Source organism: Alexandromys fortis, unplaced genomic scaffold (genome assembly GCF_014885135.2).
Source record: "Alexandromys fortis isolate MF-2015 unplaced genomic scaffold, M_Fortis_MF-2015_v1.1 scaffold_39, whole genome shotgun sequence".
Lineage (NCBI taxonomy): Eukaryota > Metazoa > Chordata > Mammalia > Rodentia > Cricetidae > Alexandromys > Alexandromys fortis.
This window is the reverse complement of record NW_026067918.1, coordinates 13,098,346-13,120,463: the sequence shown is the minus strand read 5'-3', so window position 1 is coordinate 13,120,463 and position 22,118 is coordinate 13,098,346. Positions and strand designations below refer to the sequence as shown.

The following is a 22,118-nucleotide window of genomic DNA, read 5'->3' as shown; positions in this document are numbered from 1 at the left end:
GCGCCGCCCCGAGACCGGCCCCCAAGGCGAGGCCCTGCGCATGCTCACTGACTCTGAGCGGCCATTGGTCGGCGCGACTAACCAATGAACCGGTCGGACGAGGGGTCTAGCCAATGAGAGCTCGCCGGAGGCGGGCCTCCCGGCGTCGCAGCTCCAAGGGACCGGGGCCCGGAGGACCGGGGATGTGTCTCTTACTGGGGGCTGCGGGGGTCGGGAAGACCCTGCTGGTGAAACGCCTGCAGAATATCCTTCCGCACTGTGGGGGTAGGGCAGGGTAGGGCGGGGGACGCACCAGGGTTCCTCGGGCCGGGAAACCCGTCCTCTGCCGCACTCAGGACCTTGACCGCCCGAACAGCTGAGCTCGGGAGATGGCAAGGGCGACCTGGGGGACCCTCCGCCGACGCGGCCCACGGTATGTGTCCGCCTCTCTCGGGTCTGACTCACACGGGTTACCTTGGCGACTTGACGTGGCCTCCTCGGGCTTTTCCAGGTGGAACCCGCGGTGCCGGTGGTCAGTGGGTTGGGTAGTGTGGGTACTGCCTTCCCGGCACGGAACCGCTGAGCCTGCAGGGAACCCGAAGCCCGCCTTCCCGTGGGCACTTTTCGCTCCTCTCTCTTGGGACTTATTTCACTGTCACCCTCAGGGCCCAGCTCTGACGTTGACCATGGCCTGGAGCCCCCAGAGAGCTGCTTTTCTTGGTGGCGAGCTCTGCTTGAACAGTTGTCACTAACCATCGAGGTTTAGCCACCATCTATCTCCCCCCCCCCCCACACGCACACACAATACACATCGCGGAGCTGCTACCCAGGACTTCACAATGGCACAGCGCTTACATTGATCTCATGCGTCGTGTTTCCTTCCCACATGCACAGGTTGGCACCAACCTCACTGACATCGTGGCCCACAGGAAAATCACCATCCGAGAGCTCGGGGGTTGCATGAGCCCCATCTGGTCCAGTTACTATGGAAACTGTCATTCGCTCCTGGTGAGTCAGTACTTCGAGCTTCTTTTGGGAGCAGTGTGTGGGTCACCCCGAGCCATCTATCCCGATCCTGCTATGGGATAGGGTTTTGGTGATTGCACGAAGAAACAGTACTTGGGCTGCGTTGCTTGCTCTTAGGCATTGGTCTGAGCTCCTCAATAGGGTTCATCCTCCACGAGGTCTATGCTTTGGTACCCGAGTATCCAACCTGTCTACATCTTCATGGTCGGTCCCATCCCCACAAGGAAGGAGTTCCAAATTCTGAGATGGAGAATTAATGGCCACAAGAGTAGATTTTATGCATTTAAAGACACCACGGACCCCCAAGTCATCCTCATACAACTTCCCTTTGCTGCCTGTTTCCAAAACCTTTGGCTTAAAAGCCACTCTGGGGCCACTTGCCTAGCTCACTCGAAGCCCTAGGTTTGACTTCAAGCATCATAGATGATCATTTTAGAAAAGTTGTGTGTGCTCTTCCTGAGTCACGTGTGTGGTGCCTAAGTGGAGGGTTGGCCAGGAAAACCTTAGCTTATGTTTCCTCTTCCTAGTTCGTGATGGACGCCTCCAACCCCACCCAACTCTCTGCATCCTGTGTGCAGCTCTTGGGTCTCCTTTCTGCAGAAGAACTTGCAAAAGCCTCGGTCCTGATACTCTTCAATAAAATGTATGTGTCTAGGGGATGATGATGATGTTCCAAGAGGTTATCTCCTTGAGTGCAGCCTAGAACATGGGATCCAGAGTGGGGAGGTGCAGCTGCAGGTGGGGCAAATTTGATGAAGTGCTTCTTTAACCACAGCGACCTTCCCTGTTACATGACCGTGGAGGAAATGAAGTCAATAATCAGGCTTCCAGACATCATTGCTTGTGCCAAGCAGAACATCGCCGCTGCAGAAATAAGTGCCAGGGACGGCACTGGCTTGGCAGCAGTACTGCTCTGGCTCCAGGAGCAGCACAGATGAGCAGCTGACGGCTGGACGGAGCATTCTGGCTGACCCGGTGCCTGGGGACAAAGACTGGCGTGATTGCCTCTGAAGATGCGTTCTCTGAAGCAGACCCGCCCAGTGTGTGTCTGACTGACAAGCCTGTGTACAGACACTACTGTCATCCGGAGTATGTCATCTCTGGAGAATGTCCCCAAGACTGGGAGAGGACAGAACTACAGGTGGCTGGATGTCTTCCTGCTATCCAGATGAAAGTGCTGCTGGGACTGCACCAGGAAACTCTGGACCTGTGCCTGAGGGCTGTGGACTCTATTGCCCCACTGAGCCCAGATAGTTTTTGCTAGTACAAGCTCGGCCCTTCTGAGTTTCTGATATCCTAACCATGTTCCCCAGAAAAAAATATATAAAGTTAGTGAGTATAAGAACTGTCTGAAGAGGGCTGGAGAGGTAGCTCAGCAGTTTAGAACACTGGCTGCTCTTCCAGAGGACCTGAGTTCAATTCCCAGCACCCATATGACAGCTCACACTGTCCGTACCTCCTGTCGAGGAATCTGACGCTCTCACACAGACATACATGCAGGCAAAACACCATGAAAAAAAAGTCTCAATGAGAAACAAAAACCAGGCAGGATGTGGTGGTACAGGGCCATGGCTTGAGCTACTCAAGAGACCAGAGTGGAAGGATCATTTTGAGCTCAGGGATTGAAGAACCCAGGCAACACTGGGGTCAGAAGAGCCTCTCAAAAAGATAGGGGTGAGGGACCAGGTGTGGTAGAGCATTTCTTGGGAGACAGAGGCAGGAGGACTTCTGAGTTCTGGGCTAGTCTGGTCTACACAAACACTGTCTAAAAAACAAAAAGATGAAGCCAGCAGTGGTGGCATATGTCCTAAATCCCAGCACTCAGGAGGCAGAGGCACTCTTGAGTTCAAGGCCAGCCTGGTCTACAGAGCAAGTTCCAGGACAGACAGGGCCACACAGAGAAACTGTCTAAGGAAAACAACAGCAGCAACAACAAAAAGATGAGGAGGTTTGACATCACCAGAGATAAGAGTGTTTCCATTGCTTCATTTGTTCTTTTAAATATATAGTTTGTTGGGGGCTAGAGAGATGGCTCAGAGGTTAAGAGCACTAGCTATTCTTCCAGAGGTCTTGAGTTCAATTCCCAGCAACCACATGGTGGCTCACAGCCGTATGGAATGCTGAATGTGATAAATCTCTTTTAAAAAATTAATAATACCTAAAAGCATGGATGAGGGCATCTTTAACAAAAGTTGAAAGTAAGACATACCCAAAGCAATATGGGTATGGGCTCTTTCTCAAGACAAGGTTTTGAGAAATCTTGTGTAAAAGTCCAAACTGTCATGGAACTCACTATGTAGACCAGGCTGGCCTCAAAAATCACAGAAATCTGCCTGCCTCTGCCTCCTAGTGCTGGGATTGAAGGCGCATGGTATCACCACCCAACTGGGTATGGGCTCTTTAAATGAGAGTTATCCAGAGTTCTTCGATACACTTCAGTTGGCTACAGAACTAGCCAGTTGTGCTTTAACTGGATGGTTACATGGCTTCTGAAAAGAACACAAAAACTTACAATTCTAATAATAGTAGCCTTGGGCCCTGGCTCTAGTTCTGATGCTTAGTGGGAAACAAAATGGCCAAGGCATCCAACTTATTGGCCCCTGCTAATGTTGGGTGCATGTCTAAGCACTCATCCCCGGTCACACCCACATGCACGGACTTGGGCTGTGACCAAGTGTGTCAGAGAGCAAGGAGCCAGACTTCAAAGAGAGTAAAACTTTAATGTCAGTAAACTTCACTCTGGAAAATGCAAACTTGGAAGAGTCAAGGCACTCCGTGTGGGCTCCTTCACCAGCTCTTCTGGATGGTGCGGGCCGTCCCATATATGGTCATATATGTGTTGCTTTATTGGGTGATGAATAAAGCTGTTTCGGCCAATGGCTTAGCAGAGTAAAGCCAGACAGGAAATTCAAACAGAGAGAGAAAGAGAAGACAGAGTCAAGGAGATGCCATGTAGCTGCCGAAGGAGAAAGACACCTCCAGAACCTTACCAGCCTCGTGGTAATACACAGATTAACAGAAATGGGTTAATTTGTGAGAACTAGCTAGAAATATGCATGAGCCATTGGCCAGTGTTATAGTTAATATAGCTTCTGTGTGATTATTTGGGTCTGGGCAGCTGGGAAACGAACGAGCAGTCTCCTTTTACAACTATGAGAGAAGCCCCTAGGTCTGCCAGAAGCAAGGCCCAAGCCTAGCTCTTTTGATGTCAACATGAGGGTGGTTTTTGTTTTTTGAAACACGGTCTCATGTAGTCATGACTGGCTTTGAATACCCAATTCCTTTGCTTCTACCTCCTAGGTGCCAGGATTCTAGGGCGGGACCGCACTCCCGAGGTTTGGAAAGTTTCAAGGTTTCACTATTGGGAGCCAGCATCAGGTCCTCCCTCCTTTAATACTATGGGAGACACATTCAAACAGATTCCATCCCTGGTCCTCTCTGAAGGCCTGCCCCTATTTCCCAGAGGCCTGCTACGCAGGACATGGACCTTTTCCTACTCTCTCGGTATAACCACTCTGCCCTTCCTATCTCTGAAGTCTGGTTCAGCCTCAAGGCGTTCAGCCAGTACTGACACCCCATCTCTATCCAAACCAAACCTAGATGGGTACTCTGGCGTCTGTACACACCCCTGCAGGCAAATAAGGTGCTGACTGCCAGCCACCTGAGAGATTGATACACCTGCACTGGGTACATCTGTTCCCACTGTACTGTTACCCTGCCTTGCATGGCACTGAACCCATAGGAGCCTCCTAAAACAGCAGGCTGACCTACAACAGCAGCTTCAGTAATCAGCTGGATTAAGGGATTGAGTCCTTTGTACAGTAGTCCTGACTTGTCTTCACTGAGATTTGTTTCAGAATGAAGCCAAGCTCAGGAAAACACCAGCCCCCTCCATCTGTGTTTCAGGCAAGTGCTGGGGGAACTTGCCCTTTATGAGGTGGGATTCACTGGTGGTCACTTTTAAAAGGATAACCTTCAGGGGACAGGGAAAGAAAAGCACCCCCACCCCCATACTGTTCAAGCCCCTATCCAGAGACAAGCATCTGCTGTCTTTCCCTCTGCCAGGTCTAGCAGCTAACGGGCCAGTTTCCAGCGCATTGGTCCCCTGGGTCTCTGAGTCACAGACAAGTCTGCAGCTTCCTCTGAGAAGAGCAGCCAAGCGGGCGTGCAGATGTCACTTCCTGCCGCTGCAGCTTCTTCAGGGCTCTGTAAGCCTGCACAGCCCGTTCCCGCTCTTCCCCCAGTATCCGCTGGCGGGCCAGTGAGGTAGCTGGAGTCAGGGACCCACCACCAGCGCCCAAAAGCATCTTTAACATTAGAGACTTCTTGCCAGGCTGAGGAAAGAGAGAGAAGGTTTTAGCACACGTTCACTAGGAAAGAAGATGGCAAAGGGCTTTGATTGGTTCAGCAGTCCATAGTCAAGGAGACTTGCTCCCCAGCAGACTCAGCAATGACCTAACCATCCCCACTCCCTGCAGCCCATAGTCCAGGACACTTGCCCCCCAGCAGACTCAGCAATGACCTAACCATCCCCACTCCCTGCATGCTTGGTCCCCACATACCGCATCTCTGCCAATGCTCCGTCTAGGCTGGACCGTCAGCTCCGGGGGCTGTAGCACAACCTCGCCAAACTCCACAGTATCTGGAGAGTCAGTGAACAGAAGCTGCTGTTCAGAGCCAGTGGCATTTCTGACTCACTGCCTGTCCGTCCTTTCTTGAGGGCTTCAGGACTCACTCATCCTCAGGCCTACGAGTGGTGAACCCGGAAGAGTCCAGAGGTACCAGCAAGGAGGTCTAGGGGAAAACAGGTAGCCCTGTGCGGACTACAGTTTCTGTCCCTGCTGTGGGAAGACCTACCTTTCAGCAGCTCCTGCTCCAGCCTGTCCACTGCTCTTTCCTCCCTTTTCTTCTGGGCTTTTTCAAGTCGCCGCTTCTGGAACCTGGGGGGAAAAGCATGTTTTTCAGACTCTTAAGTGCTGGTTCCATCTTAGGGGCAGCAGAGGTCAACCTGACCTCAAAGGATGCAAGATATGGAAGTGGGAGGCAAACCCATGCTCTGCACCCAACAGGCTCCCCGAGGGTCAGTAGTTGTCAGCCCCAGGGAACAATGACAAAGTCTAGAAGTTCTGAATTGCCCACACAGCCTGGACCTATAGGTATCTACTGGAACAATGCCCTCCCATACTGAATGTCAGTTATAAGATTGGATCCACAGGCCTTGCAAAGTACTGTATGTGTGACACACCACACCTCTTTGTGAGCATTTGCAGACCGCAATGGCTCTGGCTCTTCTGACTGTAGTATTAGCAGGAAGTAGAAAGCAATCTTTTTACATCTTTGAAAGAACAGAAAGGACACATGTCTGCAGTACTAGTGAGGAGGAAAAGAAGACAATGTAGCCATTCTTGTTGGTCATCTTTTTGTTTGAGACACTGTCTGGCCTGAACTCACAGCAGGCCCCCAACCTCAGCCTCTGGATCGTGGAATTGTAGCCACAAACGACCATACAGGATTGGAATGTTTCTTCAACTTCAGTGAAAGCCCAGACTGAGCCATGCAGGTCTCCGTGAGCTCGAGCCTACCCTGGTCTACAGAATGAGTTTCAGGACAGCCAGGGCTACAGTGAAACCCTGTCTCTAAAAAACTAAAAAGAAAAAAGAGCCGGGTGGTGGTGGTGCACGCCTTTAATCCCAGCACTCAGGAGACAGAGGCAGGCAGATCTCTTCAAGGCCAGCCTGGTCTATAGAACTAGTTCCAGGATAGGCTCCAAAAGTACAGAGAAATCCTGTCTCGAAAAAGAAAAAAGAAGAAAGAAAGAAAGAAAGAAAGAAAGAAAGAAAGAAAGCAAGCAAGCTCAGGCCGATTCTTCCTGAAAGTTGAGGTTAGTACATCTAAATAAATAATTTTTTTTATTTATCCCAGTCAGGGATGAAGGTATAGAACTTGCACAAACAAGACAGGCTAGAGAGAAACCCCACTACAGGACAGGTGACAGCCGATGCCAGCCTCCCAGGGGCCACTCCACAAGGGTGATTCCTTTGGGGATAATGTCTTAGCAGACACCAAGCTACAGGAGCTTTTCCTACAGCAGTGTGTGCAAGGCAGATAACCGTCCCTTCTTGTCACCAGGACCCACAGCCCTGGGCCTCCCGGCTCAACTCACGCTTTCTTCCGTTCAGACTTCTCCTTCTTGGGAGCTGCCTGCACCTCTGGCTGCCGAGGGGCCTGGTTCTTGCTAAGGAACAGCACATGCTGGGCCTCCTGTTCCATGCGTTGGACGTAGGCCACTTCAGACTCCCCCTTCCTCTGCTTGAACTTGGGGACAACGATGTCTGTCTCTTCTTCCCCCTTTGCTTCCTTTTCCAGTGTCTCCTTGAAAGCCGCCTGGGCTGAGGACAAAGGACACAGGACAGAGTGGTTGGTGACCAGCAAGCAGCCCGTGACCATTTCCCCTCCTACAGCCACAAGAAGCAAAGACCAGGCTTAAGGACGAGCACCGATCTACAACATTCAGTTCAGGGCAGCCCTACAGATGTGATCTCACGACCCACTGGCTCCAGCCAACACAGGTGAGCAAAGAAGCCGGAGCATCCAGCATGGTGACACACACCTGTAATCCTAGCACTTGGGAGGCAGAGGCAGCAACCACACTGGGCAGCAAAGACCTGTAACTCCAGCTCCAGGGGATCCAACACCCATGCACATTTCTGGTGACCACTCACGCTTGCACGTACATAATTAATAATAAGATCTCAAAAGTCCAAGCATGGTGAGTTACAAAAGAGCACGACTGTAAAATCAGTACGACGCTGTCCTCCCCGCCTCAAACACCTTGAAGGATTTGGGCAACTGGACGGATTCAGACAAGGCTACGCTGGCCCAGCAAGGGCTGCTGCATACCCTCCTTCTTTCTCTTCTTGTTGCTGAGCTGTTTTTTCATCTCCTGTCGGCTCCTCATAATCTCTCGGAGCCGGAAAGGGATTTCTTGCTCATCTTGATTCTTGGGCTTGCAATTCACTTTCTTCTTTTCTTTGCTGGAAAGATAACCCGGGAGTGAGACCCTTCCCTAGGACAACATAAGCAGAAACAAGATAAGGAAGAAGTGGTGCCGGATCCATGAACATACAGACGGTCCTCTCCTCACCCTTGACCCAGGCTGCCTTGAACTGGATTTTTCTCCGCATGCTAAGGCAAAAGTCCGTGGCCTCGTACCGGGAACGTGCCTCACGAGAAACTTGAAGCACTCACCTACGTTCATTCAACACATGGCTGAGCGTGGGCCCAGGCTGAGTTAGGTATCCCAACTGGGTCCTCTCCCGGGGATGACACCCACCTGCGCTGTCCCGGCCGTGAGGCTAAGCGCTGCTGTCCCTTCGCCTGCTTCTGCTGCCGTCGCGCGTGCGGCTGTCCCGAGCCTCCAGGACCCGCCGGACGGGAGCCTCTTGCACGCCCGGGCCCTGCCATTACTACTCCTGGAGCTCCCTGCGCGAAGCCATTTCCGCCCTCTTGCGAGACCCCGCCCCGTGAGCATCACTTCCTCTTCCCGTGCTCCTGCGCAAGCCATAGGCCTCGGAGTCTGCACCGGCTATGGGAATACTGCTGCGGAGCCTGTCCGGGGGAGGCCGGGTGGGAGCTGCGCTCTGCTACCGGGCCAGTTCTCGCGGGCCGAGTGGGCCGCACTGCCCCCGCTGGGTTGCGGGAGGCCAGCCAGCCCTTGGAAGAGTCACGGTCAGCGCGCTCCCTGAAAGCTTTCTTCAGGTTTGGGCCCCAGACCAAGTACCAGTTAGTGACCGGGGTCACGGGTGAACACCAGAGGCGTTAGAGGCGGAGATTGGGGTGACCCGATGTCCTCTGAGCTTCTCTTGTGAAGTCGGAAGGCCGACAGGACCGAGGACCACGCGGATAGTCCGCGTGGTCAGCGGAGGAGTGTTTAGTGGCTGGAGATGGTCAGCCAGTTCTGTGCAATCATTCAGAACTCAGACCCAGTTCCTGGCACTGAACCAGGCCCTTAACACGTTTCTTCTCATACCAACCAATGTGTCCGTTTCACAGACAGGGAAACAGTGTACGGAGTGAAATATAATCATTTGTCTATGGTCCTGCAGGAAGTGAGGAGGCCGAGAAGGGTGAACATTCCCCAGTGCCTTACCAGCTTCCTGGGGATTCATACTGCTTATCCCGTGTTCGCAGGGCTCACAACAATTCTCCAGCTGGAGCAGCTGCCAGAGTCTTCCCCGAGGAAGACACAGTGTTCTTCACAGACACCATGCTCCAGTGCGAGCCACTGATAGCCACAGAGAGTTGGGGATGGACCACAGGGAAGAAGGTGCGGAGGATGACGGGGAGCCAAAGGCCACCCAGCCCCGGGAGAAGCCCCCAGACCCTCTGTCACTTGAGCCTCCCACAAACTGCTGCATGAGCGGCTGTCCTAACTGTGTGTGGGTAGACTATGCAGAAGCCTTGCTCAAACACTACCAGGATGGGGGGGAACAGGCCCTGGCCATTCTAGAGGAACACGTGAAGGATGAGAACCTCAAGGCCTTCCTCAGGATGGAGATCCGGCTCCGGCTCAGCACCCAGAGTGCAGGCTGAGCCAGTGTATGTGGGACTCCAGGCCGTGGAGGGATGCCACCCTTTAGAAGCACAGGACCACTTTTATCCTTGAGCCTGGAAGATTCGACGTGTCTGCCAGGAATAGGAAGTAATGTGTAAGAACTTCACCTCTGAATAAATTCTCTGCGCCAACCAAACTGTGTGGTCCCTCTGCCTGCGTTGTCAAAGGAAGCATACATACCCAAGGCTGGTTGTGTGTTCCGGTGAGCAGCCACAGGTTTCCTCACCGGTGAAGATGAACTAAAGCCCTCAGTCAAAGAACATCCTACGACAGGATCACCCCAGGCCCCATTGTACCTGGGGTGTCCTGCTGACTGTCAGCTCTGGTTCCCAACTGTGCAGTAAATGAGAACCATCATGTGGGAGGGGCCTAGCTGCTCCCAGTCTCCTGCTGGGTCCTGATGGGAGGGGATTTCTTTCTACCGTGTAGTAGCCTAGGGTCATCCCTTAAGAGTTCTGAATCCTGTTAGACGCAGCTAGGGTATCAAGCTCCAGAATCAACTGCATGGCACTAGCAAGGGCTGAACTTAAATGTGTTTGTGCCCACCTACTTTATTAAATGGGAAAGCTAGGATTATAGAGTGACTTCTGTTGGGTTTGAGCTGATAAATAGGACTTTTTCCGTGTTTGGTGATTTACACAGACCTGTGACAAAATTAAGACCAGAAAGTCGGGGCACTTGGCTAGTGGGGGACAGAACACGGTTCAGGCTGGCATCTTGGAAAGATGACTCATGCTATCCAAAGTACATAGCCAGCGGGGGCTGGGCCCAGATAAACGTGATAATGGTGACCACACCTATGAGGTCCCAGACTTTTGTATAGCTGTTTCCTGTAAACCTGTAAAGCATCTCCTCCTTAAAAGAGGTTCTAAAGATGGTTGGTTTCTCTGTATAGCCTTGGCTGCCCTGGAACTTTTCTAAAGCACCGAGATCCGCCTGCCTCTGCCTCTCGAGTTAGGATTAAAGGAGTCACCATACCTATTGTAAGTAGACATCTGTTTGCATCTCCAGGAAATGTTAACACCAGTGGTCAGCATCTCCAGCATTGGACAATTGTGGCTAAGGCCAGTAAGGCTGTGCAGTATAAGATGCCCTCGAAGAAAAGTCATTGGCCAGCCCTTCGCAGTGGGCCCAGGTCTGCTTCTGGGTAGTGACACTCAAGTTCTCAGACTCTGCCATGCTGGCCTGTATCTTACCGTGCCTCCATCAATTTAATCCCCAGGTGCTTACCACCATGCATCTGTGAAGTGCCCCACAGTGGCCCAGACACCAGTAGTATAATGTGCCGCCTCCCAGCACTTCCGTGCGGAAGACCAAGGTTAACACAGAATCATGCGGAGCTGCCTGTGTGGCACATGCTTGTAACTCCAGCACTTGAAGGGCATCCTTAGCTCCATGACAGTTTGAGGCTAGCATGGAACTACATAAGACCACGTCTTTAAAAAGAAAAACAAGCTGGGCGGTGGTGGCGCAGGCCTTTAATCCCAGCACTGGGGAGGCAGAGGCAGGTGGATCTCTGTGAGTTCGAGGCCAGCCTGGTCTACAAGAGCTAGTTCCAGGACAGGCTTCAAAGCCACAGAGAAAACCAAAAAAAAAAAAAAAAAAAGAAAAAAAAAAGAAAAAAAGAAAGAAATACAAGAAAACCAATTCTATCCAAAGTTAGAGGAAACAGGCACAGGAAATGGAATATACAAGAGTCGCAGATGCAAAGACCTTGGGGTTGAAATGCAAGAGGCAGGACTGAATGGCAAGGGGGGGAAAGGGGCTGTCACATAAAGCATCAAAGTCCACAGTTTCCTCAGTGGATGGGAGAGAAAGGGAATGGATAAGCCCAAGCAAGAACTCCGGAAAATGGCCCTGTTTCTGGAGGCATCGTCCCACAACTGGTGAAGATAAAACTTCCCTTCCCTTCTTGACCATCTGCTGGAAGGGAATGTCCTTCCTTCAGGCCCTTGACTGCTCCTGAATTTCTTCTGCCCACCCCAGCATCCCAGGCAGTGGTGACTCCCCTAAGGCCCAGCAATCTCATTAGTGTAGCATCCCAGCAGAGTCATAATCCACTCACCAGGAGAAGAATAAATCCCTAGGCCACTGCTCTGCTGACCCAGTCCAGCCGACTGGCACCTGTGGCTCCCTGAGATCTGTCCAGTGCTTGGTGAGTCGCGACCCATCATCCCGTTGCCTTTTCTGACAGCCAGGTCTCTGCTCATTCAGAGTTGGGACTGGGGGAAAACAACATATTTTTACCACCTCTGCCAAGCTTTGGGTCTTTAAGAGTTCGTCCCTTTTCCCTGTCCTTTGGAGAGGACATCCTGCCAACCACCTCCTCTGCTTCTCCACAATGTCAAATGGTAGTGCCTGTTACCAAGGCCAGCCACCTGACCATACAGCTAAGTGGTACCAGCTTCAGGTCAGTCCGGGGTTAGGCATCTCAGGCGTGGTTTCCATAGAGACAGCGCTGATCATTGGAGCTCTGTCAGGGGTTCATGGCCTTTGGCTAGAGAAGTGTTTTACTGCTGGGAAGTAAGGATGGGTGCCTCAGAACCGAGCATCCTGGTTTCCTAAGCTCTTGAGTCCTGGTTCGCAGGCTGGTGCTGGCTTCAGGGACAGAGGCTGAACTAGGAAGGGCAGGGGGAGCTGCTGAGGTTGAAGTCAGCATCGCCTACTCTGCTTGCTGATCGGTTTCAGCCTTGCTGATCCTGCAGACCACTGACAGTAACTTAAGACTGTTCAGTACTATACCACATAGGACTTAGAGCAGGAAAGGGGACTCAAAGACGCAGTTGGTCTCTTGGACAGCTAAGGGTTGGAGCAACGCCTCCTGTCTGGGTCACCTGTTTTCAGCAGCAGGTGAGGTTTATTTAGTCAGCTTCCTAGAACTCTGGGAGATTAGGAGTCTCCTTCGGCGCTAATAGGATTACAGAAGCTGTACTGTCCTTGGCTAAGGTCGCTGGGGCTTGGAGCTCTTAGTTGAGAGGAGGGCCGCAGAGGCCAGCTCAGCCTCTCCAGAGCCCTGATACAACGTCTGACTGAGAACAATCTCAAGTCAGCGAGCCAGGGAGAAGCCTAAGGGAAGAATCCTAGTGTAACTGCTCTCCCTGAGACCTGCTTCTGGCTTGGCCCTCCGAAATGGAGCCATGAAGTGAGGAGTTCCCAGTTCAGCTGCTTCTGGTTCAAGGACAGGCCCCTTCCTTAGGGCATCGCTGTGGAGCGTTATTTATCAGCATCAAGTCCAACCCCCAGGGACAGATAATAAACCAAAACCAACAAGTACATAAATATGAACAAACATACTTTAAAAACACGCGTGTAAATTAACTAGTTTAGCCCTAGAATGTGGTATGAAGAAATAAATTAGGACCTGGAAATACAGAATGCCATGAGGTAGAGTCAGAAGAGGCCCCTAGAGTCAGAGAAGGGGCCAATGAAAGCAACCTGGGGCTGATCATCTGGAAGGGAAGGGAAGATGCTGTGGGGCTCATGTACAGGATCAGGAAGGGGTGTCCTTTGTTTACCCTCCTAGGCGTCCTCAGAAGGGTTTCCACGGAGTGACAGGCTCGAGATCAGATTCCAGTGGATGAGAGGGAGGGAGGGAGGGAGGGAGGGAGGGAGGGAGGGAGGGAGGGAGGGAGGGAAGGTGCAGGCACCAGTGTGGGGGCCAACATCAAGGTGTTCAAGGGGAGGTAATAAAAAGCCCTGGTTTGGGACATGGGGGCGGTCAAAAGGGTGTGTTTGATAGGAGTATGGGATGGGCACAAGGTAGTTCATGAGTTGTGTGTGGCTGCTAGCAGTGGGAGGTGCCTCGTGGTATCAGGAGAATGCTGGAGAGCCCTGGTGGAGCTGGAAGGTGGTTCTCTGGAGGGGAGACAATGTCTCAGGGTGGCTCGTGGGTGCCAGGCCCTCTGTTCTTAAGGTTGGAAAGGAGGAGTAAGGGCTAATAGGGATCCATCTGTCTGGTCTGCCCCAGTCTGCATGAGGAATATAGACCAGCCTGACAGAGCCCAGAAGCTAAGGGTCACTGCAGTGTCTCTGCCAGCCTCACCATGAACCTGGAGCCACCCAAGGCTGAAATTCGGTCAGCCACACGGGTTATAGGAGGACCAGTTACACCCAGGAAAGGACCACCTAAGTTTAAACAACGGCAAACCAGGCAGTTCAAGAGCAAGCCCCCCAAGAAAGGCGTCCAAGGGTAAGCAGAACGACAGAGCGGAACCTTTCACAGAAGGAACACTCTTCCCAGGCTGCATGGGAGGACAAGGCAGGGGCTGGAGTGGAGCTCGGGCCATGGTACTTTGTGGTACATCTTCATCCCGATGACCAGGGCCTCGGGAGTTTTGGGGGAACCAAGGGCCTGTCATTTACTCCAGGTGCTGCAGCCAGGCAGGTCTGGAAAGCAGGCTGCCCGAATCTCCTCAGGGATGTGTGTACACCCCGCCACATTCCCCTGTGCACACACAGACACCTGCGTGTGAACACCTACAAGCATGGCTTTAGCCAATTTTCTGTTGCTCTGACGAAACAATAGGAACTAAATGCTTTACGTAGAGATTTGTGTGCCCTTGGGTTTGGAGACGGAAAGCTCCAGGAAGGGTGGTCTCAACGTTTGGCCTCTGGTAAAGACCTGACGGCTATACCACAACCTGGAGGATGGTATCGTGGCGGGAATGCTGGGGAAAGAGGCTGATCATAAGTAGACAGAGAACGCGAGAAAGCAGAGAGGAACGAGTCTCTCCGTTCTGGCCACCTCCTCTGTAGAGTCATAACCTTGTCCTGTGAGGATGGCATCAATCCATAGTAACGATTCCCCACGTGTGATTCAGTCACTCTCTCTGCTTAAAGACCCACACTTCTCAGTACCGCTGCACCCTGGAGACCAGTGTCCAGCACGTGTGCCTTCCTTATTCATTCATTTTTTATTGTTTTTTTTCGAGGCAGGGTTTCTCTGTAGCTTTGAAGCTATCCTGGAACTAGCTCTTGTAGACCAGGCTGGCCTTGAACTCACAGAGACCCGCCTGCCTCTGCCTCCCAAGTGCTGGGATTAAAGGCGTGTGCCACCACCATCCGGCTCACGTGTGCCTTTCAGGGACAAGTCACAGCCAACACACTGAGACACACACAGCACCCTCTAGCACACTCCTGAAGAGGCCTACAGACCATATTCACGTAACGTTGTTGCATGGGTTCCTGCCCATGTGTACCTGGGCTCACTCTTCCCTTCCTGGTCCTCGGCCTGTGAATCTCTGGGAAGCACCTGGCCCCATGATGGTGAAAGGGAGCCCCCAGTCCCTGCCCAGTAGCAGATGTTGGGGGGACATCTGGCACCCAGGGGTGGCTCCATCTAGACCTGGAGACATCATCCTTGACCACTCTGTCTTTGCAGGTTTGGGGATGACATCCCTGGAATGGAAGGCTTGGGCACAGGTATGACAACCCAGGATTGTTGCAGCTGGACAGTCCTCCTAAGTCCCCTACATCCCCCAGATATACTCCCACAGGCCCCAGGTTCCCCTCTATTGCTTAGCCTGCCTCCCATCCTGTCCATATTTCTCTCCTAACATCAAGTTTTAGATTCCCCTGAGAGGGGTTGTTCCCATGAGGCAGGTTCACCAGACACAGAAGGAACTTTTGCTGGTCCTTCCAACTTCAGCAAGGGTCCCTATCAGGACCTCACTACTGGAGCCAGGACCCAGAAGATAGAGTTGGTGCTTCCTGCCTAGGAGGATTTGCAGCCAGATCTTAGCCTCTCGTCCAAGGCAGATGTGTCTTTTACTTGGGGAGTAGAAAGCAAGGCGACAGGGAATGGGGTGGTCGTGGGGCCACGGACTCCCCGTTAATGACACCTTTCCTGCAGACATCACTGTCATCTGTCCGTGGGAGGCCTTCAACCACCTGGAGCTGCATGAACTGGCCCAGTACGGCATCATTTAGTCAATCCCGGCTGTGAGAGTCCTGTGAAGGAGACCTGATGAAGACCCACGCTGCCCCCCCCCACCTTCTGCAAACCCTGCCCAGGATCCCTGCCCGAGCCTGAGCCTAAATCCCAGCCTGAGTCCCTAGCCAGGTTGCTCCCGGCCTCCAGGGGGACAACTTCATGCCCTGACACCAGTTACCAAGAGCCTACAGCCTCCCCACAGGACACTCTGGTGACCTGAATTCACAGGTAGAAGGAAGGAAGGGAGGGGGACCCAGCCCTGCCTCCTGTTCTTATGTCTGAGCTCCCCAGAAGTGTTTCCCTACACTGCCTCCTGTGGACAGGAGTTCCTCTGCCCCACAACCCTTCCAGATGGACGTCTGGAGGTGGGACACTGTCCTGGGGTCTCTGGTGAGAGAGGCTGAGGCTGCACTCTTTATACCAGCCTTCCCAACACACTCTGTCCTTTCCCCATTTCTAAATAAAATAGCATCTCCTTGCTTCTCCGAGGTGCACTGATGGAGTATGGTCCCTACAGTAGGGTTGCTTTAACTGCACCATGGAGGAGGGTTCAGAGTGTGTGAAAGTGGGAGAGACTGGCAAGAAAGAGAAACAGAAAACTCCCACTAACCAATACTCCTCAGAGGCTTGGCCTAGAGGTGCTGGGTATATGAGCCTGGCCCTGCCCCTCACTCCTGGTGGCCGTAGTCAGTGAAGCAGACTCCCCAAGAAGATAGGAAAGGACAAAAACTAGAACCCTAAACACAGACACCCAGTGAGCAGCCCCATGACCCAGCCAGTCTATCCTAAGACCGAGCTGAGACCCACTGCACACCCCAGTAACCTGAGGATTCCACACGTAGAGGTAAGGCATATAGGCGCACACCTGGGCAAACACTTCCAAACACGCACAATATTTAGAGTAAATATATGATTATTTCTTTCGATGTTCAGAAAATGGCTTTCAGAAGGGCTCTATGTGTCAGGCATTGTGGTGCACGCTTGTAATCCCCAGTGTGAGCAGAAGGCAGAAGGGTAACGGTCATCCTCAGCTACGCTACGTAGGGAGTTCAAGGCCAGCCTGCAATACATGAAAAAGAAATAGAATAGGCAAGAAAAAGACTCCACTTTTGAGACAGCCACGGACTGACCGTGCTGACTCTACAGATGAAATCAGAGCTGGGCCGCCCTCCGCCTGCGTCTGCCCTAGCTGGGAAATGAGGAATTGTCTCCATCTTGACTCGAAGAAGTCCCAGTCATTGTGAGACCTGTAGTTTGCTATGCAAATATGAATGCACACAGCAATACACAAATCTTCCTCCTCCAAAACAGCTTTCTACAGAGCAAGGCCTAGGCTGCATCCTTCAGCTCACCGAAGGCCAGAAAGTAGGAGTAGACCTGAGAGAAGCCATTTCTGCAGAAATGGGGACCTAGAGCCAGTCAGGGTGAGTCAGATCAGGGCAGGGGGCTGAGGTTGGAAGCAGGGGCCCTCAGCCCTTGATCTTCCTGACATCCTAGTGGGAAGCAGGTGTGCTCAGGAACAGACCATGGTAGCCTTTGGGCTTAGATGGGTCTTGAGAACTCAGGAGTGAAATTGTGAGATTGGGGCAGGACAGGTGGGCCTTGGGGGACTGACAGATGTGGCAAAGAGGCAATGGGCCAGGAGTGGAGCCCAGGGGTCTGTTCCATGCGAGTTACTCTGACTTTCCTTGGAAGATGAGGAAAGGCTTGGAACTTGGCCTGTATCAGGGTCTTCTCAGCTCTTCTCACTCCACGGAGGTTGGGGTTCTGTATCCTCTGCTGTCTTTAGTACAGCTAGAGCCCTTAGCAGGCAGGCGGCCAACAGGAGTTCAGCCCCTTGGATGGCGACCACAGTGATGACACAGCCGCCTATGGTCTGCATGTTCCCTTGCAGCCACTGCTGCAGCACAGGCCAGCAGCCTTGCAGGTACACCACTTGTCCAGCCGCATTCTGGTCCAGGTGCAAAACCCCAAAGCCGCACTGAGTGTTCACCAAAGCTCCCCCTTCCTGGGGGTTGATGCAGCAGGAGGCAGGAAGGCTGCAGGCTTGTACCCCAGGAGAGCTGCAGTTAAAGTACCTGCAGGGCACAAGGTTAGTCCTGGAGAGGAGGCCTTCAAACTTCAATCCCCCCCCCCCTCTCTCTCACACACACACACACACAGAGAGTTGCATGCATATGAAGGGTATATGTATACACATGCAAGCGCACATAGAGGACCCTCAGTTTCTTGTACAGTGCTTATACACTCTGTGGACAGGGGATGGGGTGGGGTGGGGTGTTGTGCCTTTCTTGGCCGGCAAGGAAATGTTTAGTGAGGTAGTTGAAGGAGAGGTGTTGGGAAGACCTGGCTTGCAGACTTTCTCTCCGACACTGCCTGTGAGTTTATTTGAGCAGGCAGTGTCAGAGAGAAAGCCGACTGACTTCCCAGAGAAACTTCTAGATTGGGCTGCAATTAGAAGAGGGGTCAGAAGTCAGCAGCAAAAGGCTCAGAGCTATGAGGAGCCCCCTGGTGGCTAACGAGCCTCAGCTGGGCTGCAGCTTTCTATGGGTCTAGACCTCACTCGTGGGGCTCTGACAACCACCCACAGAGTGTGCTTGCTCTCTGTGACCAGGTTTTCCCAGGAGCCCTGGGGGGACTTTCCGGGAGCGTGGTAAGCACCACATATTGAAACTATGAGTTTAGAGTCTCTTCTGTCTCCATCCCTTGATATTAATTGGCTTCAGAGGCTCCAGGGAGGGAGCCTAGTGTTTGTCCTGCTTGTCATAGGGAGGGCAGGCATGGCTCAGGGTGTCTGTGCAGTGGAGGATGTAGGCAAAACAGGGACCCTCAAACAAGAACATAAAATACTGTGTCAGCCTAAATTGGAAGTTTAATCATACTCTCAGGAACACATGCATGCAGACCTGTGGAGTCACCGACTGATGGCCTGAGCTAACCTAAAGTATTTTTCTTTACACTGAGATATCCTGAGATTAAAAAAAAAAGTACTTTTCTGGTGTCTTCTGCCTTGGCCTCTTCATTGGAACCCCGTAATGGAGGGGACATCATGGGGAAGCTGAGTCTGGGCTCTAGAGTTGGCCAGAAGTTGGGGCTCATTCAGGTTCAAGGCCCATGGCCTAGGCAAAGGGTAAGTGCACACGTTTGCATGTATGTTTGCATGTATGTGATGTATGTGTGTGCCCCAGTATGGGACTTCATTTTGTGTTTACATCAAAGGAGGTGATTGTGAAAGTGAATTTGCACGCACACAAGGAAACTTGTGTACAGGCACGTGGAAGTAGGAGTGCAAGGCACATATGTGGCTGTGTGTGTACGCCAGAACACGCACACAAGAACACACACATGCCTATGCATCCATGCTCAAGCGGGTGAGTGAAGCATCCAGACCACCCTTCTCTTGCCCGTGAGGGGTAAGGGGGACACTCACGGGTTCTGTTGCCAGTCCTGGTAGGAAACCACCCCACAGCACTGCAGCCCCAGCTGGACTTGGTCGAGGAGAAAGCACAGGTCTGGGTCATCGCGGTAGTGGATGATGGCTGCATGCAGGGTGTGCTTCAGGCCCTCCTGCAGTGGGCCCCAGAGGGCCACCACCAGCGTCCCTGCCAGGGCCTCCAGCGCTAGGCAGCCGAGGACAGCTCCACGGTAGAAGCGTAGTAGGCAGCTGTTCTCACAGAGAGCACCCAGACATCCAGACAGGCTCACCACACTGACCACCAGGCCTCCCAGCACCAGCACCAGCATGGGGTCCGCTGGCAGGGCTCCACCCCAGCTGTTCTCTGGAGACCTTTTGACAGCCAGCCCCCAGAGCCCTGCTGCCAGGGCCACCAGGGCCAGCAGGGAGAAGAAGAAGTTAGAGAGGAAAGTCAGATACTTGACACAGTTACTTCCCGTGGAGAGTGGGAGGGAGGAGGCCTGGCCTTCCTTCCAGGCCTGGTGCTTTGCCCCGGGACAGCATCTGCAGCCCCAGGCCCCTACCTGATCCTTCCAGAGTTCTGGGCCTAGGATGTTTGAAGTAGGTGGACTGTTCCTGGTGAGCGACCGCTCTTGGCTAGCAGTACCCTGCAGAAGGAGAGGAAACTTAGAGGATGCATTGCTCCTCGGCCATTTAGTCTGTGACTTCCAGCAATGGGTGAGGCCTCGTTAGAGGGGAGCTGAGAGGATGGGGTGGGCTTGGAAGAAGCTTGTGGAAGGAAGCAAAGAGTTGAAGAATTGGATAGCTAGGGGCCTGGGAACCTGCAACCTCATCCTGCTTAGGCAGAGAGCAGAAGGGCAGTGAAGAGTCCTGGCTCACTGCCTGTCCAGGTGGCTATGAGGCCAACCTTCTTTATAGCAGTGGAATGACAGTGCCCTGGAAGGTCCATGGTAAAAACTGGGTAGGACAGCACTTAAAAGGCTAGAGAGACGATGACTCAGATGTTGAGAGTACCGGCTGCTAGTCCAGAGGTCGTGAGTTTAATTCCTAGCAACCACATGGTGGCTCACAACCATCTGTAATGAGATCTGGTGCCCTCTTTCCGCTGTGCACCCGTTAGCAGAACATTGTATGCATAATAAATAAATATTTTTAAAAAATTTTCCCGTGCTAGGTGGTGGCAGCACACGCCTTCAATCCCAGCACTCGGGAGGCAGAGGCAGGTGGATCTCCGTGAGTTCAAGGCCAGCCTGGTCTACAAGAGCTAGTTCCAGGACAGGAACCAAAGCTACAGAGAAACCCTGTCTCAAAAAAAAAAAAAAAGTACCCTCTTCCTTTCTTCCACACCCTCTGTGGTCTTGCCCAGGCGTGGTATTCCCTGGACAGGATTTCACTCCTCCCACAGGGCAGAATAGTGGCAGTTGAGTCCACTTCCCCTGCATCTAGAATGGTCTCTCTGTTTGACGCAGTCTCTAGTGCCCCAGCGGCAACTTTGTGCAGTCCCAGGAGGGACTTTCCCACCCCAGCTGAAAGTGCAGGCTGCCTGGGACAGAGAAGCTGATCCTTGGAGCACCCTTGGTTCTCTGCATCACCTCGCACCGCTACCTGAACTGAGGTCTTTGGACAATGTGCCTGACCTAGTGTGGAGGATGCAGGGAGGGACCGAGTCCTGCTTGCCTAGCTTCCTGGACAGGGAGAGGGGCAACCAACAGACTAGGGCAACAATCTAGAGAAGGCAAGAAAACAGGCCCTCCGGCAGGCAGCCCAGCTGAACAGTAGATAGAGAGAGGCCCTTTACAAGGAGGTGGGGGAGAGTCCACTCATGACCTGATTTTTCTTTCTTTTTATTTTGCGGGTGGGGTTTGAGAGAGGCTTTCTCCTTGTATCCTTGGCTGTCCTGGAACTCACTCTGTAGACCAGAATGGCATTGAACTCACAGAGCTCTGCCCTGCCTCTGCCTCTCAAGTGCTGGGTTTAAAGGTGTGCACCACTGCCCAGCCACCACCTGGTTTGACTTGGAAGAGACTCCAACCAGGTGTCTAGGCAAGGGTCCCACCAGGAAGAAGCTGTTCTTCAGTCCTTCCACCCATGCGAGTTCAGCTGCAAGGATGGCTCTTTAACCCCACATCTGGAGTGGAATATGTGAAGGTTATTAGTCAGACGGAGTCTGTCAGAGCAAAAGGACAGCCTGTGGAGCTCACTTGCAGCGTGAAGACTGTCTGAGGCCGTCGAGTCTCCATTCAACTTCAAAGAAAATTTGAGGACATCAGTCTTTCCCTGCTCTTGAGCCCATCGTTAGAGTTTCTTGTTTCTTTCTTCTTTCTTTTCTTTTTTTGGTTTCTTGAGACAGGGTTTCTCTGTGGCTTTGGTTCCTGTCCTGGAACTTGCTCTGTAGACCAGGCTGGCCTCGAACTCAGAGATCCGCCCGCCTCTGCCTCCCGAGTGCTGGGATTAAAGGTGTGTGCCACCACCGCCCAGCCAGAGTTTCTTTCAGACCACGGGAGACCCTGTGAGGCTAGCACCTGAGTTTAACCGTCGGCAAGGGGAGACATCTGATAGTGAAGCCCCACCCCAACCTGAGAGAATCACCCACTGTCATCACTTAACGACAAATCCTAGCATACAACCAGACTGGGAATGGGGCCAGGAGTCGGGTGGAACATAACCTGGCCGGGGGCCTCCTGGAGGACCTTAGGGCCAAGAAACATCTCTAACCTGAACTAGGCCATTAGAGCTGGCTCACCTGAGACAGCAAGGGGCTGCTCTCCTCCTCTTCCATCCTCCACGAAGACAGGTGGCCCGGGGCCTCTCTGGACGGGTTGTAGTCCCGGTGTAATGGTATCCTTGACTGTTCTGTAAACTGTCCACCTCGGAGCTGGAGAGCTGCAGACTCCGCCCACCCAGCCATCACAGTGAGATCATGTGAGGAGTCACATTTTAGGGCTTAAGGCAGGGCCTCTGCTTCTGTAGAGCAGTTGGTTTTTCTTCTTAGACCCTAACTCTTGGCTTTGGCTCTAGGATGCCCAACTGTGACTTTGATAAGGTGGCTCTGGTGCTGGCCTCGTGGCCGTCACTGGTGAGTCCCATCTGTCCTCAGCCCGGTTGGCTCACAGGCTGCTCTATCAGCGACCGCAAGGGAACAGATCTCTGCC

At 52.8% G+C, this 22,118-nt stretch overlaps 5 protein-coding genes across 7 annotated transcripts; 3 read left to right on the top strand and 2 right to left on the bottom strand.

Annotated features, from left to right (window-relative positions):
* Positions 1-125: 125 nt before the first annotated feature.
* Arl16 (ADP ribosylation factor like GTPase 16) lies at positions 126-3,489 on the top strand. The gene is made up of 5 exons (XM_050140356.1): positions 126-244; positions 355-412; positions 874-987; positions 1,533-1,648; positions 1,781-3,489. The coding sequence occupies exons 1-5, from the start codon at positions 183-185 to the stop codon at positions 1,941-1,943; spliced, it is 513 nt and encodes a 170-aa protein (XP_049996313.1). The 5' UTR covers positions 126-182; the 3' UTR covers positions 1,944-3,489.
* A 142-nt stretch (positions 3,490-3,631) lies between these two features.
* Positions 3,632-8,527, bottom strand: Ccdc137 (coiled-coil domain containing 137). The gene is made up of 6 exons (XM_050140351.1): positions 8,339-8,527; positions 7,906-8,039; positions 7,169-7,394; positions 5,863-5,945; positions 5,568-5,647; positions 3,632-5,339 (listed from the first exon to the last, which is right to left on the bottom strand). The coding sequence occupies exons 1-6, from the start codon at positions 8,467-8,469 to the stop codon at positions 5,124-5,126; spliced, it is 870 nt and encodes a 289-aa protein (XP_049996308.1). The 5' UTR covers positions 8,470-8,527; the 3' UTR covers positions 3,632-5,123.
* Positions 8,528-8,540: 13 nt separating this feature from the next.
* On the top strand, positions 8,541-9,770 carry Oxld1 (oxidoreductase like domain containing 1). Of its 3 annotated transcripts, none has more exons than XM_050140352.1 (2): positions 8,541-8,763; positions 9,196-9,769. In XM_050140352.1, the coding sequence occupies exons 1-2, from the start codon at positions 8,593-8,595 to the stop codon at positions 9,595-9,597; spliced, it is 573 nt and encodes a 190-aa protein (XP_049996309.1). In that variant the 5' UTR covers positions 8,541-8,592; the 3' UTR covers positions 9,598-9,769. The 3 variants fall into 3 exon arrangements, with proteins under 3 accessions (XP_049996309.1, XP_049996311.1, XP_049996310.1); XM_050140354.1 differs by having other exon boundaries at positions 8,543-8,655; positions 9,196-9,770; XM_050140353.1 differs by having other exon boundaries at positions 8,543-8,733.
* Positions 9,771-13,534: 3,764 nt separating this feature from the next.
* Positions 13,535-15,875, top strand: Pde6g (phosphodiesterase 6G). Its single transcript, XM_050140482.1, has 3 exons — positions 13,535-13,808; positions 15,000-15,040; positions 15,471-15,875. Exons 1-3 carry the CDS (start codon positions 13,663-13,665, stop codon positions 15,545-15,547), a joined length of 264 nt encoding a protein of 87 aa, XP_049996439.1. The 5' UTR covers positions 13,535-13,662; the 3' UTR covers positions 15,548-15,875.
* Positions 15,876-16,533: 658 nt separating this feature from the next.
* On the bottom strand, positions 16,534-21,797 carry Tspan10 (tetraspanin 10). Its single transcript, XM_050140456.1, has 3 exons — positions 21,710-21,797; positions 18,982-19,613; positions 16,534-17,629 (listed from the first exon to the last, which is right to left on the bottom strand). Exons 1-3 carry the CDS (start codon positions 21,743-21,745, stop codon positions 17,287-17,289), a joined length of 1,011 nt encoding a protein of 336 aa, XP_049996413.1. The 5' UTR covers positions 21,746-21,797; the 3' UTR covers positions 16,534-17,286.
* Between the last annotated feature and the right edge of the window lie 321 nt (positions 21,798-22,118).

What these genes read in the sequence shown, in the direction of transcription:
- Arl16 (XM_050140356.1), top strand. Translation starts at nt 183, where the DNA reads ATGTGTCTCTTACTGGGGGCTGCGGGGGTCGGGAAGACCCTGCTGGTG. An exon ending in CTCCGCCGACGCGGCCCACG is followed by an intron (nt 413 to 873) that starts GTATGTGTCCGC and finishes CCACATGCACAG; the next exon opens with GTTGGCACCAACCTCACTGA. An exon ending in GAAACTGTCATTCGCTCCTG is followed by an intron (nt 988 to 1,532) that starts GTGAGTCAGTAC and finishes TCCTCTTCCTAG; the next exon opens with TTCGTGATGGACGCCTCCAA.
- Ccdc137 (XM_050140351.1), bottom strand. Translation starts at nt 8,469, where the DNA reads ATGGCAGGGCCCGGGCGTGCAAGAGGCTCCCGTCCGGCGGGTCCTGGA. An exon ending in TCACGGCCGGGACAGCGCAG is followed by an intron (nt 8,040 to 8,338) that starts GTGGGTGTCATC and finishes TTATCTTTCCAG; the next exon opens with CAAAGAAAAGAAGAAAGTGA. An exon ending in GGAGCAGGAGCTGCTGAAAG is followed by an intron (nt 5,648 to 5,862) that starts GTAGGTCTTCCC and finishes CTGACTCTCCAG; the next exon opens with ATACTGTGGAGTTTGGCGAG.
- Oxld1 (XM_050140352.1), top strand. Translation starts at nt 8,593, where the DNA reads ATGGGAATACTGCTGCGGAGCCTGTCCGGGGGAGGCCGGGTGGGAGCT. An exon ending in TCCCTGAAAGCTTTCTTCAG is followed by an intron (nt 8,764 to 9,195) that starts GTTTGGGCCCCA and finishes CCGTGTTCGCAG; the next exon opens with GGCTCACAACAATTCTCCAG.
- Pde6g (XM_050140482.1), top strand. Translation starts at nt 13,663, where the DNA reads ATGAACCTGGAGCCACCCAAGGCTGAAATTCGGTCAGCCACACGGGTT. An exon ending in CCCAAGAAAGGCGTCCAAGG is followed by an intron (nt 13,809 to 14,999) that starts GTAAGCAGAACG and finishes CTGTCTTTGCAG; the next exon opens with GTTTGGGGATGACATCCCTG. An exon ending in AATGGAAGGCTTGGGCACAG is followed by an intron (nt 15,041 to 15,470) that starts GTATGACAACCC and finishes CCTTTCCTGCAG; the next exon opens with ACATCACTGTCATCTGTCCG.
- Tspan10 (XM_050140456.1), bottom strand. Translation starts at nt 21,745, where the DNA reads ATGGAAGAGGAGGAGAGCAGCCCCTTGCTGTCTCAG. An exon ending in GCAGCCCCTTGCTGTCTCAG is followed by an intron (nt 19,614 to 21,709) that starts GTGAGCCAGCTC and finishes CTCCTTCTGCAG; the next exon opens with GGTACTGCTAGCCAAGAGCG. An exon ending in CAGGACTGGCAACAGAACCC is followed by an intron (nt 17,630 to 18,981) that starts GTGAGTGTCCCC and finishes TGTGCCCTGCAG; the next exon opens with GTACTTTAACTGCAGCTCTC.